This window comes from Choloepus didactylus, chromosome 7 (genome assembly GCF_015220235.1).
Source record: "Choloepus didactylus isolate mChoDid1 chromosome 7, mChoDid1.pri, whole genome shotgun sequence".
Classification (NCBI taxonomy): domain Eukaryota; kingdom Metazoa; phylum Chordata; class Mammalia; order Pilosa; family Megalonychidae; genus Choloepus; species Choloepus didactylus.
Genome location: NC_051313.1, coordinates 93,590,981 through 93,609,382, shown reverse-complemented (window position 1 = coordinate 93,609,382; position 18,402 = coordinate 93,590,981). Strand labels below are relative to the sequence as shown.

At 37.0% G+C, this 18,402-nt stretch overlaps 1 protein-coding gene across 7 annotated transcripts in view; it reads left to right on the top strand.

Moving 5' to 3' along the window:
• The window catches only part of PRIM2 (DNA primase subunit 2), an 804,531-nt gene that overhangs the window by 187,430 nt on the left and 598,699 nt on the right, over nt 1-18,402 (top strand). Inside the window, exon 8 of one of the 7 annotated variants that reach the window (XM_037842556.1) lies at nt 11,313-11,362. The exons of the other annotated variants lie outside the window; for them this stretch is intronic. Within the exon in view, the coding sequence (XP_037698484.1) occupies nt 11,313-11,321 (9 nt within the window). The 3' untranslated portion in view covers nt 11,322-11,362. Of the gene's footprint in view, nt 1-11,312; nt 11,363-18,402 lie in introns of those variants that run through there. 7 annotated transcript variants of the gene reach the window in all.

Genomic DNA, 18,402 nt, shown 5'->3' with positions numbered 1-18,402 from the left:
AGTTTTACCTGAATGTTAATAGGCAGTTTAGATTTAACGTAGAGAAAACCTAAAGCTCTGATCCTTCCTTCCAGATCCCTCTTCCTCATATTAGTGAATGACTTCTCCATTCTTTCCTTGCAAAGGCCAAAAACCCTTGAAATCATTCTTGACGCAGATTCCTTTAATTGTATCTTCAAAATAAATTAAGAAGCTGATACTTCTACCTCCATCCTTGTCTAATCCATCATCATCTCTTGCCTGGATACTGCAGTAACCTTTTAAACCTTCTTTTTCCAGTTTGTCTAGTCTCTAATTATAGTCTGTTTTCAACATAGCAGCCAGAGTGGTATCTTTAAAATGTAAATCAGCGTATGTCATTCTTGCTCAAAATCCTCTAATGGCTTTCTGTCTCACTCAGGGACTTTATATAGGCTGGTCTCTTTCTTTGCAACTAATACTCCTTTAACTCCAACTTCCAACATGCTCACCTTTTCTCTTTGTCCTCTAGTCCTGCTGGCTTCCCTGTTATTTCTTGAAGGTGCCAAAAATGTTCCTGCTTCAGGATATTGGCACATGCGCTGTTACCTCTTTTAGGTCTTTACTCAAATGCCACTTTCTAACCCAAGTCTTTCCTGACCACCTGTAGTAGTCATGCATTCAATTAAGTTTGGCTTACTGCCTTCTGGGCACACAGTAGAATGTACTACATGGCTCTGTTTTGATTGTTTAGGGCCATGAGACTGGTTCTGGCCAGTAAGTTGCGCATAGCAGTGATTTGTGTCAGTTCCTTACCAGAGTATTTAATTTGCAGTGCTAATAGCTTCTAGAACTTTTTCTTTTGCCAGCTTTCCTCACTGTCTGAATGTGAGCTCAGAGCCTGTCATTGACCTGTGATGGTTATGTCGCATTAGCAAGAAACAAACCTTTTTTTTAAGCTACTCAGACTTTAGGGCTGTTTGTTATTGCTGCATGTTCCAGTTTGCTAAAGCTTCTATTATTGCAAAATACCAGAAATGAGTTGGCTTTAATAAACGGGACTTATTAGGTTACAAATTTACAGTTCTAAGGCTGTAAAAGTGTCAAAACTAAGGCACAAATAAGAGGATACCTTCACTGAAGAAAGGCCAGTGGTGTCTGGAACACCACTGTCGGCTGGGAAGGCACGTGGCTGCTGTCTGCTGGTCCTTTGCTCCCGACTTCTGGTTTCAAAGTGGCTTTCTCCAAAATGTGCCTGGACTACTGTCTCTCTTAGCTTCTCTCTCTTGACTTCTGTTCATCCTTGCTTATTCTCCCAGGGTGTTTCTTGCTAAGTATCTGGGGGTCCTTTCTCAGCTTCTCTGGGGCAAACTCTGGGCTTCATCTCTTAGCTTAGCATCTCCAAACGTCTTTCTCTCTGCATCTCCAGGAATCTCTCTGTCTACATCTCCAAGCATCTGGGTCTGTGTCAGCTCTTATCTCTCTTAAGGACTCCAGTAAACTAATCAAGACCACCCTGAATGGGCAGGTCACATCTCCATGGAAATAATCTAATCCAAAGGTCCCACCCTCCCAACTGGGTGGGTCACATCTCCATGGAAACAACCTCAATTAAAAGGTCCCACCCACAACAGGTCTGCCCCGGAAGACTGCACCAAAGAATATTGCTTTCTATGGGGTATACAACAGATTCAAACCAGCACACTGCATAACTCAGCATATCCTGATTGATACATCATCCTATTTATTATTTAAATTTAAAACCCTCAGTCCACCCCCAACCCTCTTATTCTCATTTCTTGCTTTATTTTCTTCAATATTATTTATTACTGTATGATATAGTTTAAATTTTAAATGTGAATTATAAAAGCGAAAAAAGAAAACCATTGATTAAATACCCCAAATACTTATTTTTGCATTTCATAAATATTTCTTCAGGGTCTGTAGTGTTCCAGTTGTTTCACAGGGAATGCATACTGTATGAATAAGAAACAGTTTTTACTCCTAATTCCTTTGGTTTTTCTTTCACTGAATTTGAGTAAATAATTATACAAATACTAATACAAATATTTGCAACCAAAATTTTTACTTAAAATTACAACATTAGCATTTTCCTCTTTCATTAAAAAAGTTTTATACATGATTTTTAAAGGCTGCAAAGTATTGCATCATATGACTACTCCATTATTTATTTAACTAGTCCCTTTTGTTGGAAGTCTAGGATGTTTCTAAATTTTGGCTATTATAAACAGCACTCTCTTTAATATAATTGTATGTTTTTATTTAAGTCTGAAAATTTCCTAAGGATAGATTTCCTGGAAGTGGAATTACCAGGCCAATGGTTGAAACTTTTTTAATGTTCTTGAAACAGGTTTCTAAATTACTTTACAGAATTGAACTGAGTAGTTAGCTAGCTAGTAGTGGTAGGTCAGAGTAGTTCAGGAAACACTTTACTTGAAGGATTTTAACAGGGACTGGCATTTATATTTTTTTGACAAAACCATTCTTGTAGTTCCATGGAGAATTGATTAGAGCTGGGTAAAACTGAGAGTGAAGGCACCAATTTGGAGGACACTATGTTTATTCCAGTTGGGAAATAGTTGGTATCTATATGATAGCATTAGGTGGAGACAGAGATGGTGTGAAATTGATAAATTTTAGTAGAAGTGAAGCATGGACAGATTTCCAGTTTTCTGGCTGAACTGCCCATGTGGTGGTGGTGGTGCCATGGCCTCTGACTAGGAATGCACTAGGAGGAGAAACATCATTTTTGGGAAATGTGTGAAGGAGAGGAGCAGAGGAGATGAGTTATAGATGTGTTCAGTTTGTGATTTGAGATGATAGTGGTATTTTCAGGGGGGTATGCCCAGTGCACAGTAAGAAATACAGCATCCGGAGTTTAGGAGAGTGATCTTTGGTAAACATAAGGGATTACAAGTCATCAAAATGAACACCCGAGGGTGAATCATGAGTCTAGAACAAGTAGAGAGTGATTTGAGTAAGATGAGGAGAGGGTTGGAAAAAGAACCTTGGGGAAATATCAACAGTTAATGAATAGTAGGAAGAAGAGAAACATGTGAAGGGAGTTGAGAAGGAGCTTGAGATGTAAGAAGACAATTGAAAAAGGGAGATGTCTTGACAGCCAAGGAAGAGAGAATTTCAAAAAGGCAAGGAACTCAATAGTATCAAATGAGATGCATTATGGTATAGTTGAAGGAGTACAGGCTTTGGAGTCAAGAAGACCTGGATCTCAACTCTTCTTTACTTGCTAGCCATTGGACAAGTTACCTAATTTCTCTGGACTTTCAGCTTTCTCATATATCAAATAGGATTAATAAAATCAAGGTTATTGATTGCTCCTGAGGCTTATTTCACTAACCTATCTATTTTGTGTGAGCTAAAAGGTAGAATTTGAAATTAGAAGTTGGGCTGTAACCCCAACCTAGGAGGACTTCAGGTTGCTCACCTCTACTTTAAATGAAAGTTCATGTTCATGGCTTGATAAAGGTCACACACCAGCTGTTTGAATTCAGGTTTTTTACTCCAAAGCTCATATTTCATCTTCTACACTGTGCTAAATTATAAAGAATATTTTATGGAGAGAAATATTTTATCAAAATGATGAAGTTGTAGGGAATATTGTTTACAGTAAAATGGGAAGTATTCTGAAGGGAACAGAGATTTGCATTACAGCAGTAGAGAGGTATGAGTAATGGGAAGGAATTGTATCAACACTGGGGGAAATAGTTGATAAATAAATGGAGGTGCTTACATTTAGTTGCATTCGGCATGACTTTATGGAATTAACTGACAGGACTGAGAAAGAGGCTCTGGTATGAAATTACTTCAGTGCTGCCATATGCTCAGGTCCAGGTGACTGTAAAGGAGTTTCTTTCCTTGGCTTCCAACTAGAACGCTGCCGAAAAGTCCTAGTCTGCTGTTGCAATGGCCCAGTCCCCTTAATTCCTGTTTACCCACACATTTACTATGATGTATCTTTAATTAAAAACGTGTGCTTAGTACTTTTAGGTAATGTTAACATCACTTTTTTTTTTTTTTAAAACTTACGCTGCATTTTTCAGTAGTTGACTTTAAAATTCTGTCAACTGTCTGATAATCCTTATGCCCACACTGTTGAAGCATCTTGGTAGGACTGATACGGGTTCATGTTGGCATTCATTACATTTGATTAAAATGAACAAACTGGGAGAAAAATAATCATGCAGAAATAGCAGAACAAGAAAAATTAAGCTTTGCATTTGGTGTACTATGCCTTGACCGTGGATCATGTTCCATTCCTTCAAAAAATTTTACTAGAGAAAGTATAAATTAAGACACACAGTTGCAAATCTCTCTTTCCCCAGTTTTGTAGCTGTTGATAATGCTGTAGTTGCAACAAAATGCTTTTTTTTTTAAAAAAGATTTGCTTCTTCTAAATAATACTGATATGGGACTTTTTATGTATAGTGAAGTGTTTTGGAAGTACCATTGCCTATAGGTTTTTGTTCTTTCTCCTTTTCCTGAGATAACATAATAAAACAAGATGTCAGCTATAAAAGATGGCTGTTGCTTAGACTTGTCCTTTGCTTGCCTGATTATCCATCCAACTCTATTAGCCTGATTGTGCTAGAAACTATGAAATAATGTCATTGTAAAGCAGTCAGTCAAATGTATGTCAAGGTCTTTTAAAAGTCTCAACTAGCTGTTCTGATATCAAAGGATGTTTAACAATGTGAGGTACTAAAATGATTACTGTTAGAAACTGTGTCTCTAAACATGCTTACTTTTAAACCCTGTCTTGATTTCATACCTTGGTATTTTGAGCTGGATGGCTTTAGGTGCGTGTAATAGTATGCCAATGCTTTAGAATCCATACATAGGTGGCTTGCAGGAAGATACTACCTGGGTGCCATTCCATCACTAAAACGGCAGCTTATAATTTTGGGCAGTTAGAACTATAGGCAGTTGTTATATCAGCTACATTATTTTGTAAAAACCATCTCCGTCTAAGCAAGCAGCTAAAGATTCATCCTTCAGTTTTCAGACCAGCATCTTTTCTTTACCACAGAATCCAGTTGCTCTCTGTAACTTAAAGAAATAATAGAAAAAGGTCAAACCTGAAAGGAAATAAGATATAAGCAAAACAGCTACTTTTCTTAAGAAAATGGAGTTTTGCATGTGATTTTAATTTACTAGGTGATCTAAATTTACAATGAACTAATTTATTCTTTTTATGTTATTAATCCTTTAAATTCAGGGGCTTGGCTATGTGTTCTTGAAGAGGTTTTATATTATTTGAAACTTTTGAGTTTAAAAGTTTAGAAATGAGAAGACATCACTGATGTAGGTTGCTACTTGTGATAATTCCTAATTTGGGAGGGACGGAGGGAGGGAGAAAAGGAGGAAGGAAGAAAGGAAGGATAAAGAAAGGATTTGGGGAACGCTTATGTGGTTTTTGAAACATTTCAAAATACGTGTTTCATTTTCCTTCCTTTGTCTTCAGTTATATTAAATAGGTTGTTTATTTTTTGTTTAAATCTGTGAAAGTGCATCTTTTCTAATGTTGAATCAGAATGCTTAGGTGAAAAGTCAAGTAGGTATTAGTTAAATTTGCTTATCACAGTAAAGATATTATACTTTTCTGTTTCTATTTCATGTGGTTATAATTGATTTTTATGTCCTAGTAATGAAAATTTTGTTTCTGTTCTGATTTGTCTTAAATATAATCAGAAAAGTTTATATTTAATCACAGGGCTTCTAGTTTTAGTAGGCAAAACATGCTTCTGTGTATTTAATTGAAAGCTAGTCATATTTTAAGAAGCTCTTTTTAGGAAGACTTAAAAATGTAAGTTCTTTAGTAGATGAACAAAATTATACAATAGTCCCCCCCCACCACCACCAGTTTGAAGCAACTCTTTGTTTTTCCAGCTTTGCAGCTTTTGCCAAAATACTTGAAAAATAGCATCTTTGATACATGTTTAAAAGAACTGAGGCTATTTTGCTGAAAAGCAGCAAAATATGATGATGATGATAATGTGTTTTAAAAAGCCAATATAACCAAATAATTTTTAAAACTCTATAAAATGCAAAAGTTAAATATAGTCTAAAATGTAACATTAGTTTTTTTTTGGAAGCAGTTTTATTGAGATGTATTCACACACCATACAGTCCATCCAAAGGGTACAATCCATGGCTTGCAGTATATTCACAAGTTGTGTATTCCACACCACAATTAATTTTAGAACATTTTCATCACTCCAAAAAGGAAAAACCCCATACCCCTTGTGCTGGTTTAAATGTATTATGTTCCCCAAAACGCCATTATCTTTGGTGTAATCTTGTGTGGGCAGACCTATCAGTGTTGATTAGATTGTAATTCTTTGTTTCCGTGGAGATGCGCCCCACCCAACTGTGGGTGATGACTCTGGATAATTTCCATGGAGGTATTATCCCACCCATTCAGGGTGGATCTAAATTAAATCATGGGAGCCATATAAATGAGCTGACAAACAGAAACAGCTGAGACTGACATTTTGAAGAGGAGCTACAGCCAAGAGGGACACTTTGAAGAATGCACAGGACCTGAGAAAGGAGCTGCAGATGAGAGATAGTTTGAAGGCGGCCATTGAAAGCAGACTTTTGCTCCAGAGAAGCTAAGAGAGGAAAAACGCCCCCAAAGCAACTAAGGCTGACATTTTGGAGAAGCTGAAGCCTAGAGAGGAACATCCTGGGAGAAAGCCATTTTGAAACCAGAACTCCGGAGCAGATGCCAGACATGTGCCTTCTCAGCTAACGGTGGTTTTCCGGACACCATCGGCCATCCTACAGTGAAGGTACCGGATTGTTGATGCATTACCTTGGATACTTTATGGCCTTAAGACTGTAACTGTGTAACCAAATAAACCCCCATTTATAAAAGCCAATCCATTTCTGGTGTTTTGCATTCTGGCAGTATTAGCAAACTAGAACACCTGTTAACCCCCCTTATTGACATCTAGCATTGGTGTGGTACCTTTGTTACAGCCAATAAAAGAATATTAAAATATTACTGTTAACTATAGTCCTTAATTGCATTAGGTGTATTTTCCCCATATACCACCCTATTGTTAACACCTTGTAATAGTGATGTACATTTGTTCTAGTTCATGAAAGAACATTCTTATATATGTACTACTAAACCCAGTCATCATCCACCACAAGGTTCACTCTGTTATACAGTCCCATGTTTTATCTCCTAGCTTTCCTTCTAGTAATATACATGACCCTAAACTTCCCTTTAAACCACAGTCATGCACATAATTCAGTGCTATTAATTCCACTCACAATAATGAGCTACCATCATCACCATCCAGCTCCAAACATTTACAGTCAACCTAATTAAAAGTTAATTAACCTAATTAAAAGTTAAGTATCGGCTCCCCATTGTCTACTCTCATTCTATCTCCTGGTAGCCTATATTCTAGATTTTAACTCTATGAGTTTACTTATTAAAATTAGATTATATTAGTGAGATCATACAATATTTGTGCTTTTGTGTCTGGTTTATTTCACTCAACATAATGCCCTCAAGGTCATGAATGTTGTCACATGATTCAGGACTTCATTCCTTCTTATAGCTGAATAATATTCCATGGTGTATATATCACATTTTGTATATTCATTCAGCAGTTGATAGACACTTAGGTGGCTTCCATTTTCTGCCTTTGAGTGGGCCATATCTTCCTATTTCTTAGTATGGTTTGTAATATTTTGCTGGTGTCTAGACATCTGATTATCTTTATGCATTTACTCTGGGAGTCATTTTCTCTCTCTTGCCTAGGGTTTTCTTGTTGATTGGCTCTGTGCTAAGGCACTTGTTTGACACTTGGTTCAACTTATTAAAGACCTTTAGAGTAGCTCATGTTTAACTGCTCAGATTTTTTCAGCTCTTATTCATCTGATTCTTGCCTTGGGTGTACAGTATAAGTTTTGAGATTGCATTCTTTGTGCAATTGTTTCACTCTGAGGAGCAAGATTCCTTTCCCCTGTTCCTTCTCTGGGAATGTTGATCTGTTCTATTTGGTTTTGATTTGCCTCTATAGTTTTTTAGCACTCCTTTCATTGTCTCTAGCTGCTTTTGCCCGGAGGGTAGATTTGGGAGGAGGGTCACCCCAGACAGGACTTTCCCAAGTGATTATTTCCCACTCAAAAAACGGGCCTGGGACCCATGTGCTCTGGGGAGGAGACCTGGAAGGATGCCATACTTCTCTTTGATGGCTCCCCAAATCTGTGCTTTCCTGGACTGCCCAGCATATGGGGCTCTTCAGCATCTCAACCAACTCTACCACTCTTGGAGGCAAGGTTGAAGCAGAGGCTGCTGGCTGCTTTTGTCCAAGGCTGGTTAACGCCCTATTACAGAGCTGCAGTGATCTGAATTTGCTGATCAAAAGCTGCAGTTGGTGATTAGCCATGCCTACCCTGTTTTGGGGGAAGAGGACATTTCCAGTCAGGGATTGGATCCTGGGGTTGCCTGCCATGAGAATAGGGGATGGGCACTGGCCTCCACAGTGTGAGGAGTTTTGCTCACAGCTCTTCACCACAGGTTATCAGTTTCCTCCTTCTGCTCTTCTCTGGTGCACAGTGTTCTTTTGGTCTCTGGAGCCCCAAACAGTTATTTCAGACAGTTCCTGCCTTTTTGCTAGCTGCCCTGGAGGACAAACTGAGTCTTGAAGCTCTTACGCTGCCATCTTGAAATCCCTGGCAACTGGGCATAGGGGTCAGCAAAATGATGAATGACTGTTTAAGCAGGTGTTCCATTCTCCTGGAAGCTGTGTTAATTTTTCTGGGCCTCTAGAGTAGTGTAGAGTAATTTAATGCTATGCTGCCCCAAATGGTGCTCCTGTGCCCAAATCCTCATCTATTTGTGAATCAGCACAAAGACTCAAGGTCCTACTGGGTCTCAGGTTTGCTCAAGGGAGATTTTAGTAACTGTGTGGGCTCCTCACCACCACCAAACACACACTCTCATACACTCACCAATAGTCCTTTTTTTTTCCCCAAAGGAAAAATTGTAGGACTTGTTCATGAATAGAGTAGAATAGCTTAAATTTCAACTAAACTGAATGAATTCCAAGATAGTGCAATATCTCATTATTTCAGCCATGAGTAAGATGTGAAGCACACTGGGCTATTTCACACTTAACTAAAAACATTTCCTAAACTAAAAACAAAGGCAAGGTCACTAACAGGGTAAAAATTATCCTGTTCGGAGACAGCAGGGAAACTAAGTCACAGAGGCAAGGAAAAGTATCTGAGGTACTGAGCAAATGAATACTTTCTGCAGCATCTGTTCATGCAAACATTAGAGGTATGTTGTTAACCATCTGCAGCTATCATCCTTGAATTATACATTTGAGTCAGTGGTTTGAAGTTCAGCTGTGGGTGAAAATGGAAATCTATGTTTCTTGTTGATCCCTTTTTTAAAAAAACAAAACAAAATACCTAAGGCCCTGCAGTTCTTCAAGTGCATTCCCAAGGACTATTTTCTATGTTTGGTCACACAACAGATTGCTGTTACAAAGGTTTTCATAAAAATCCTACCTATACCTTTTACCCCACTCCCTATTGCTGTTCCTCCATCCCTAAGCACTAATAATAGTCCAGATCTGGAGGAAAAAAAAAAGTTCCTTAAAAAAAAAAGAGAAAATATGCACTCACACATACATATCTTTTTGTGTCTCTTCACTTTGTAATTGTGGATCCTTTGACATTAATGAAGAACTTATTTAAGTGTAGTGCAGAATGGATTATGTTTAATTTTCAGTTTCCGTATAATGAATGGTACACTGGTAATATTTAGAAAGGAGATAAGATTGCCACTGTAATAGACAGCTTGCATGTCTGACATTTACAACAAGAAATGTACTCAGTGGAAGTTAAAGGAATCATGGACTAAACTACTTAAAGAAGATAAACGACTTGAACTAAGAAGACTGCAATTCTGTCTGGGCAGTCTTTTAAACATTTATTAGAAGTCTATATGTGCAATTGGTAATAGTAGTTCACATAGTAGAATTTATGTGCATATTTAGAAAGCTTTGTGAGAAACTTCCACATAAGATTTTGCTCACAATTCATGTGTACAATAAACAGTAAAGCAACAGTCTAGTTCTGGAAAACCCAGATAAGTGTATTTGTTACATGAAATAAGAAATTGACAACTGTAAATTTAGGCTTATATGGTATAGAAGTTTTGGGAGACAAAAATGATAAATTGAAAATATGATAAAATAGATTAGGAACTTTAGAACTTCAGTTAATGCGTCACAAATTTATTAAATGAATGAAAAATCTAATACTTTAAATGGTTTTTAAAATCTTTGTACATAAGTATTTATGGCATAAACAAATGCAGGTCTATCTATCTGTAATTGTGGAAGTTGTATGGAATCACATAGGACATGATTAGCGAAATGTAGCAAAACTCAGAATCATTTCAGTCAACTCCTGAACTCGATACCACCAGAGACTTCTCTCAGGGGGCTGTAAGGAGTTAAAATGTAGAAACATGTTTTCTAAAGCTACAGGATGGCCAAGTATATGGGGCTAAATATCCTACAGAGTATTTAAAGCCACAGGAGAATAACGGTACTATAAGAATCAGTTTTACTCAGTGATAACATAATTCAACATTATTTTTACAGCAAAACCTGAAAACAGCATGTTCTAGAGTAAAATGCAAGTTTTGAATACATTTTTAAGACAAATACCTGAGACTAAAAGAAGTCAATGCTTAGGGAATAAGGTCACATGTTCACTCTCCTTGAATGTTCCAGGTACCTTTGGCTGAGAAGTTTGAGAAGCCCTGAGAAGCCACAGAGATAATCTGACTTTAAGCGTGTTATGAGGATTAGAGTCTATATAATGCTCCTAACAGAGTGCCCTGCACATGGTAAAAACACAAGGAATGCTAGCTGTGTTGCCCCTGCTGTCATTCCTGCCCCACGAAAGCAGTCTTTTAAGAATCCAAACAAAAGGTTGATAGTTCAGTCTCTAGGGTGCCAACATGAAAAACAAAACATGTTGAATTACACTTGCCAGATCTTTTGCCATGAGAAGTCTAATTGTGAAACTGCTTGCTATAGTAACATAAGAATTTTGAACCAAACTTGTCAGAGATTCTAGTAGTAAAATGATTTTATGGGTGTTTTTACTCTAAGGAAGAAAATGCAGCAATCCATGTACATTTATCATGGAATATCTCTTAATACCTTTTTTTCATGCTCAAGCAATTGTTTTACATTTCTAAATGATACAGAGCTTCGGGAAGGTGCTTAGGTTAGCCTTTGAATAACAAGCTTCTTTTCACACCATAGGTTTCGTGATCAAAAATCAGCACGGGGATGTCTGCTTGCAATATTCCCAGGTTTGCTCTCTCAGTTCTTCATATCATTCAGACCTCTGAACTGGAAATATCTTGTTAACTCTGCACTGTTTAATATTCTTTGGAAATTAAACTACTTGGGCATGTTTAGAGCTCAAATGGAATCTATGTGTTTTGCTTGACGAGGTCGTTGGTTGGTTTTTAGAGCTTACATATTGAAAATCATGTTTATGGCCAGCTGATAGAGAAATTCCCATGTACCAATGCCTTGTACAGATGAAACCAACTCTGTCATGAAGATCAAGCGAGATAATGTGTGCCAGAGTCCTATAAAAACCCAAAAGTGCTGTGGGCACCTAGGCTCTAGACTGATTAGGGGCAAACAGCATCTCAGGCTACCAAGGGAGAACATGAAACTAGAGAGCAAATTTGGTTCCAGGAGCAAGGGAGAAAGTAATATGGAATGTCACAGTTTGGGATTTGTAATTGGGATCTGTTACTATTATAAGAAAATGTAGTTTAAAAAGACACAGGAACTTCCGTTGTTAAAATCAATGAAGTTAAAAGAGCAGCTGCTTGTAAAAGTTAGAATTTTACTTGACATCTGCCTTGGTCCCAATAATAAAAATGATAGTTCTGCTGAACAGCCTGTTCTCTTTCGAGCTATATCCTTTGGTTGCTGTGAGGTCTGTTTAAATAAATTAATGCCTTTTGGTTTCAGAAAATTAAGTTCTTCCTTTATAGGAGTGTGTCCCTTATTGTACATAAGCATAATTTGTGCATCTTTGATTTAGTGGAAAAGGGTTGGGATTCCAGATTTAGAGTTGATACTCTTTGGGGAGTGATCAGATGCAGTTGGAGCCATCTCAAATCTTGTATTGAATAAGGAGAATGTAAAAAACTTTCCGTATTAGTTTTTTATGAAGAAAAATCTTTTTTTTTTTTTCATTTGTAAATGTGTGTAAATGCTACTGCCCTAATATCATTAGGTGAGAGTATGGTTCTGCTTCTTTGAGTAGAAAAATATTACATGAAGAAAAGAGGACTAATTTGTGCTGATTACCTACCTTGGATTTCTTTTAAGGTAAAGCTTTGATATTAAGTGCACATTCTCTTGAGTTTAAGGAGCACGAAGTGAGTGGTAGAGGATAAAAACACCAGAGAAGCAAATTGAGCAATATTTTCGAAGTGAGCATTGTTTCCCTGTAATTTTTATGTGTCTTGATTTAGCCAATGTTGGGTGGGCAGTTCAGAGAGAAGAGATTTATTATTTTAAAATGAAGCCACCCTTTGTTCTTTAATTTTTAACTGATTGAACCACCTTTATTTTAAAACATCTCTTGACTCTTAAGAACGGTTTATTGCATTTACTCATGTATTTACCTCCTGTGTATTCTTGTTCCCTCCCTTCACATCCATCATTTGAAGAAGAAAATCATGAAAAATATTTTCTTCCTGCAAGCCCCTTATCAGCTCCTTTAAAAAATTCTGCTTCAAAATAGCAACTGGCTGACAGCAAAATATCCTTTAGGGTTTAAGAGCAACAGTCAACTTCACAGCTTGAGGTAGAGTGCTTTCTTTAGGGAACATTTTTTCACAAATTGAAATTCATTTATTCTAGGTATGCAGCTAAGAGTTAAATTAAAGGGGCTGCTGGTTGTGTTCTCTAATAAATCTACAATTGTTTAAAACCAGTGTTTTAAAACTTTGTCTTGGCAAAATTCCTTGTTTCTCTTATTATCTTACTCCAACTAGAGATGGCACATACCCAGCAGGTATCTCCAGTCTCCTGGTTCAAGTCCGGAGTAGACATGGGTTATCATGCCTGTACTTTTTCCTGAATGTGGCTTGGAGTGAACTTTCAACACAGTGCTCTAAAATAAGCCCCTGCTAGTCAGTGGTACTTGGACATTTCTGCTTTATGCATATTTCCTGGGAATTTTTAGCCAGACCCATGGCTTCAGCTACTACTTATTTGCTGGTAACACTTAAATCTAAATCTTCAGCCCCATATCCTCTCCTGTGCTGTAGAGCCATATATATTCAGTTGCCTCTTGAATATTCAAAAGCACCTCAGATTCAGCATTCCTAAAACTAATCTTAAATCTTCCCTTCCTCTGTCAACTTCCTCTTCATGTATCCACTAACCTTGCTATTAATAGATCTACCCACCCACCTGGATGTTCTTTAACTTCTCTTTTAGGCAACAAAGTTCTATAGAGTGTATTTCCTTTGTATTTCTCACATTCGAGTCTTCTTATTTTTGCTGTCACTGCCATAATTTGTTTCTTCATCTTAGATACCTGGATCACTACATCTGCTACTCTCTTAATTGGTCCCTTTGCCTCTATTTTAATTTGCCCTTCTCCAAGCCATTCCTCACACAGCTAGAAAGTCAGTCACTTCTCTCTCCCTACCTTCCTTGAACCATTTCAAACAGACAAATGTATGGAAAATAATATAACAAAACACCCATGTATTTAACTCCCAGAATTAACCAATGTTAACTTGTATGTGCTTTAGAACTTTGTTTCTTTTTTGGAATTTAAGGTAAAGGAGAGAAAACTGCTGATAAAATTGAAGTTTCCCTTGTTTCCAGTCCCTCTCCTTCCCTGGAGGAAACCAAAATTGCAATAAATCTCTTCCCTCCTAATTTTTTTAAGCTACTATTGAATAGAGATCATAACTCTAAATATTTGCTTTATCTATGCTGATCAGGCTTATTTTTAATATATTAGAGAGGTCCACTTTTAGTAGAAAATCCAAAAAGAAAATATTTTCTGTGTTTACTTTACTCTTGAAGAGTTATGGGGGCCAAGCATTATGCCAAGCACATGCTGTAAATGTTGGTGTATGTGTCATGTTCGCTAGACTGAAAGGGGCCATATCTTAGGCAATTGAATATCCCACAAACCATTGTCTGGTACATATTAGGTCTAATAGATACCTAATACATATACTTTCTTTTCTCTTAACCTCAACTCTCTTTTAAACTAGATTGCTTTACAAAGAAGACTAAATAAAGTTTCCCGTAAGTTTAAGCTCTGAAAAAATTTTAGTATTTATTTAAAAGGCTTGTAAGAAATATAAAGTAGTAGAAAATACTGTCTGCCTACTTTATCTACAGAAACACAATAAACATGCAAAAAAATCTATAAATGAAACAAAACATAGTACAAAAATTATCTGACTGATAGTGACAGAGGCAAACCGTCTTCTTTTGTATTCTATTATACCTTATAATAGTCCTTATTAAATTTGACTGCTAGGAGGTTAGTACATGAGTGTATTGGGAAAGGGAGGGTTAGTTAGGATCAGGCCTGAAATGCTAGCCAAGAAATTTATATTTATTATATAAAGAAAGAGGTATTACTATAAATTATTGAATAGAGGAATGACACAAAATGAGAAATGAATGTGTAAATTCTTGCTGCGTGGTAATATTTGTGAGCTTTAGTTTAATGTAACATTTTTTATTACAAGATACACCACTTGTAAATGCTTCTTCAGAAATTAAGAATGGTATTGTTCAATGAAGAAAGACTGCTTATTTTTAAAAAAAGTACTGTATTAATAGGTATCAATAAATGTTTAAAGAATAAATATTTAACCTTTTGCTTGATGAGAGAAAAAGTAAATTTCTAAAATTTACCATCTCTGTTGAAAGTTCTTCTTTTTAGAGAAGGGGGTTATTTTACTAACAATATGCATATGTTTGTCATTTATTTTGACTTATTCAGTTTTACATATCAATATTAAAAAGAAAATACTGAATAAAATAGTAAAATAATTTCATTTGGCCTAGAATACTTCATGGTCTAGTTAGACTAACATTTATGAATTAACTTTATTATGGCTTTAGATAATTTAATATAACCCCAAACGGTCCTGTATATATGTAGAATATATGTCCTGTATTTATGAAGAATATAAAATTTCTTCATAATTTTAACTTTAAAATTAAAGATAACTTTTAAATTTGAGAAGATAGGCTTTATTTCCAGGTTTTTCCATCCTTGAATTGAATAACCTTCTAATTAGAATTTGGATTGCAGTTTTCCTGAACTTTTTTGTTTTTGGGGGGTAAAGATGTTTTGAGACAAATATTTTGGACTCCCTTTCAAAATAACTTACCCACAAGAAAGAGAGTCCCATTTATTTAGCAACAGTGTCTTGAAAAATGTTTAAACACAGCACTTTCGTTTTAGCATTGTGATTTAAATGACAAAATGTGTTTCTATACATGTGTTAGGTAAGTCTTATTTCAATAGAGTCATATTTACCCAATCTGTTCCTTATTTACTTTCTATAAATTTTTGAAGTAGTTGACCTAGTCTTGGCAGGTTAGGTGAGGTTTCTTTGTCATTTGTCTTATAGCAAATTATCTTTCTGGACACTATCCACATCAAATTCATCAAAGTAGCAAAAAGAGAAATAAGATAGGAGGAATCCTTTGGTAAAAACCAGTCATAAAATATAATTATTACAGGGGATAGAAACATTATAAAGAAATTTGGTAAAATGTTACTGGTGGACTCAAGGTAGTAAGTACACGGGTGCTGACTGTAAAAGACTTAGAACTTTGATGTGTGTATGAAACTTTTCATAGTGTGGAAATAAAATGTATTCAGGTGATGTATCAGTCATGGTTCTCCAGAGAAGCAGAACCAACAGAATATATGTATGTGTGTTTATATTAAGGGACTTATTGTAAGAACTAGGCTCATACAATTGTTGGGGCTGGCAAGTCTGAAATCTTAGAGTAATCCAGCAGGCTAGAAGCTCAGAGAGGAGTTGATATAGTCTTCAGGCAGGATTTCTTTTTCCCCTGGAGACCTCAGTTCTTTGCTCTTAAGGCTTTCAAATGATTGGATAAGGCCCACCCACATTATGGAGGGTTATCTCCTTGACTTAAAGTCAACAGGTTGTAGATGCTAATCACATCTACAAAATACCTTCACAACAACAACTAGGCTAGTGTTTGACCAAACAGCTGGACACCATAGCCTAGCCAAGTTGACACATTAACCAATACAGTTGATATTTCCTGTTATATACCCTTGTAGCTATCACTTAATGACAAAACAAAAAGTAAAAGGCATAGATTAGAAGGAACTATGTCATGTTTACTTTTTTGGTAGTGCCTGTTATAGTATGTCCATAATTTAAATTTTGGACTGTGGGTTTGGTGCTTTTTGTTTCCTTTGTACCAGGGAGCCACAGTTTCAACTGCATTAAGTGGTGGATCATGGGACCCCTTTTTAAAAGAAGGACTTGAGAAATTCTGTTCTGCTAGATATGAAAGGAGAAATGTGTCTATATATGTGTGATAGGCCATATTTATTTTTTTAAACACTAGAATTGCAAGACCAAAAGGTTCAGTGTCTAATACAGACTTTTCTAAACCCATGCTTCTTCTGGAAATATTTGAGACAGGTGAATCCTCCCTCTGCAATGTTTATTTGGTGCCTACTGCATGCCAGGTGCTGTTCTAGGTAGTGGGGAAAAAGTGATTTGGGGCAAGACAGGAAAGGTTCCTGCCATGATGGAGCTTATATTTCTTGTAGGGAGAGAGACGCAGATACAAGTGCGCTAATTAATAAATAAGATAATTTCAGGTAGTGATAAATGCTGTGAGATACCTGAATAATAGTTAAAAACCTGTGGACAGGGTGCTACTTTACCCCAAGGGTGGTTAGGGAAGGTCTCTGGGTGTAGGTCCCATTTGAGCCAAAACCCAAATGATGTGAAGGAACCCTCCTTGCAAAAATCTGGGAATCTTCAAGATGATGGTATATGAGTGAAGTGAATCTTGAAGAGCACCGTTCCTATTTTGAGAGGCGAAGGGAATAAGAGGGGACAGAAACACACTGGGATCAGGCAGTGGACTCTTACAGGATCACATGTGCAGAGTGCCCTGCCTGGTGGTGTGGCAATGGAAAGTGCCCTGTGTTGTGTGAGTCCAGATCTCAAATGCTAGCACAAGCTTTGTGCGTGTGCCAGCAACCGGCTATGTTGGCCAGAGAAACCTGGTTTCTTCATGTGTTAAATGACAAAGCTAGGCCAGACACTTCCAGACTCTCTTTTCTCTCTTATATTTTGAATCTATGTGATACTTAATGGCATTAAAAGGAGGACTATTAATAATAAAATGTATTGTTATTTTTTTTGTTCAAATATATGGTGAAGTGCAGGATTTACTCAATGACACTGTTCTAGTTTGCTAATGCTGCTGGAATGCGAAACACTAGAGATGGATTGGCTTTTATAAAAGGGGGTTTATTTGGCTACACAGTTACAGTCTTAAGGCCATAAAGTGTCCAAGGTAACACATCAGCAATCGGATACCTTTACTGGAGGATGGCCAGTGGTGTCCAGAAAACCCGTTAGCTGGGAAGGCACATGGCTGGCGTCTGCTCCGGAGTTCTGGTTTCAAAATGGCTTTCTCCCAGGACGTTCCTCTCTAGGCTACAGTTCCTCAAAAATGTCACTCTTAGTTGCTTTTGGGGTATTTGTCCTCTCTTAGCTTCTCTGGAGCAAGAGTCTGCTTTCAATGGCCATCTTCATACTCTGTCTCATCTGCAGCAACTGTGCTTTCTTCAAAGTGCCCTTCTTGGCTGTAGCTCCTCTTCAAAAGTTCACTCTCAGCTGCACTGAGTTCCCCGTCCTTCAGCTCATTTATATGGCTCTAGTGACTCAACTTAGACCCACCACGAATGTGTGTGGGAATTATCCAATCAGAGTCATCACCCACAGCTGGGTGGGGCACAGCTCCACAGAAACACTCAAAGAATTATAATCTTATCAACACTGATAGGTCTGCCCACACAAGATTACATCAAAGATAATGGCGTTTGGGGGACACAATATATTCAATCTGGCACAGATACTAATCTTTGTAAAGAGATTTATTTAAGCAACAGTGATCTATCAAATTACCTAAAAACAGCCTAAACCCTCTGTTAATTAATTTAGTATACTAGATATAGTCTTAATAATGAAGAATATCTTAATAGCACATCTCCAATTTCTCAACAATAATAAGACATAAGCTCTAAGTTATACCGCCTTTTATGATGGCT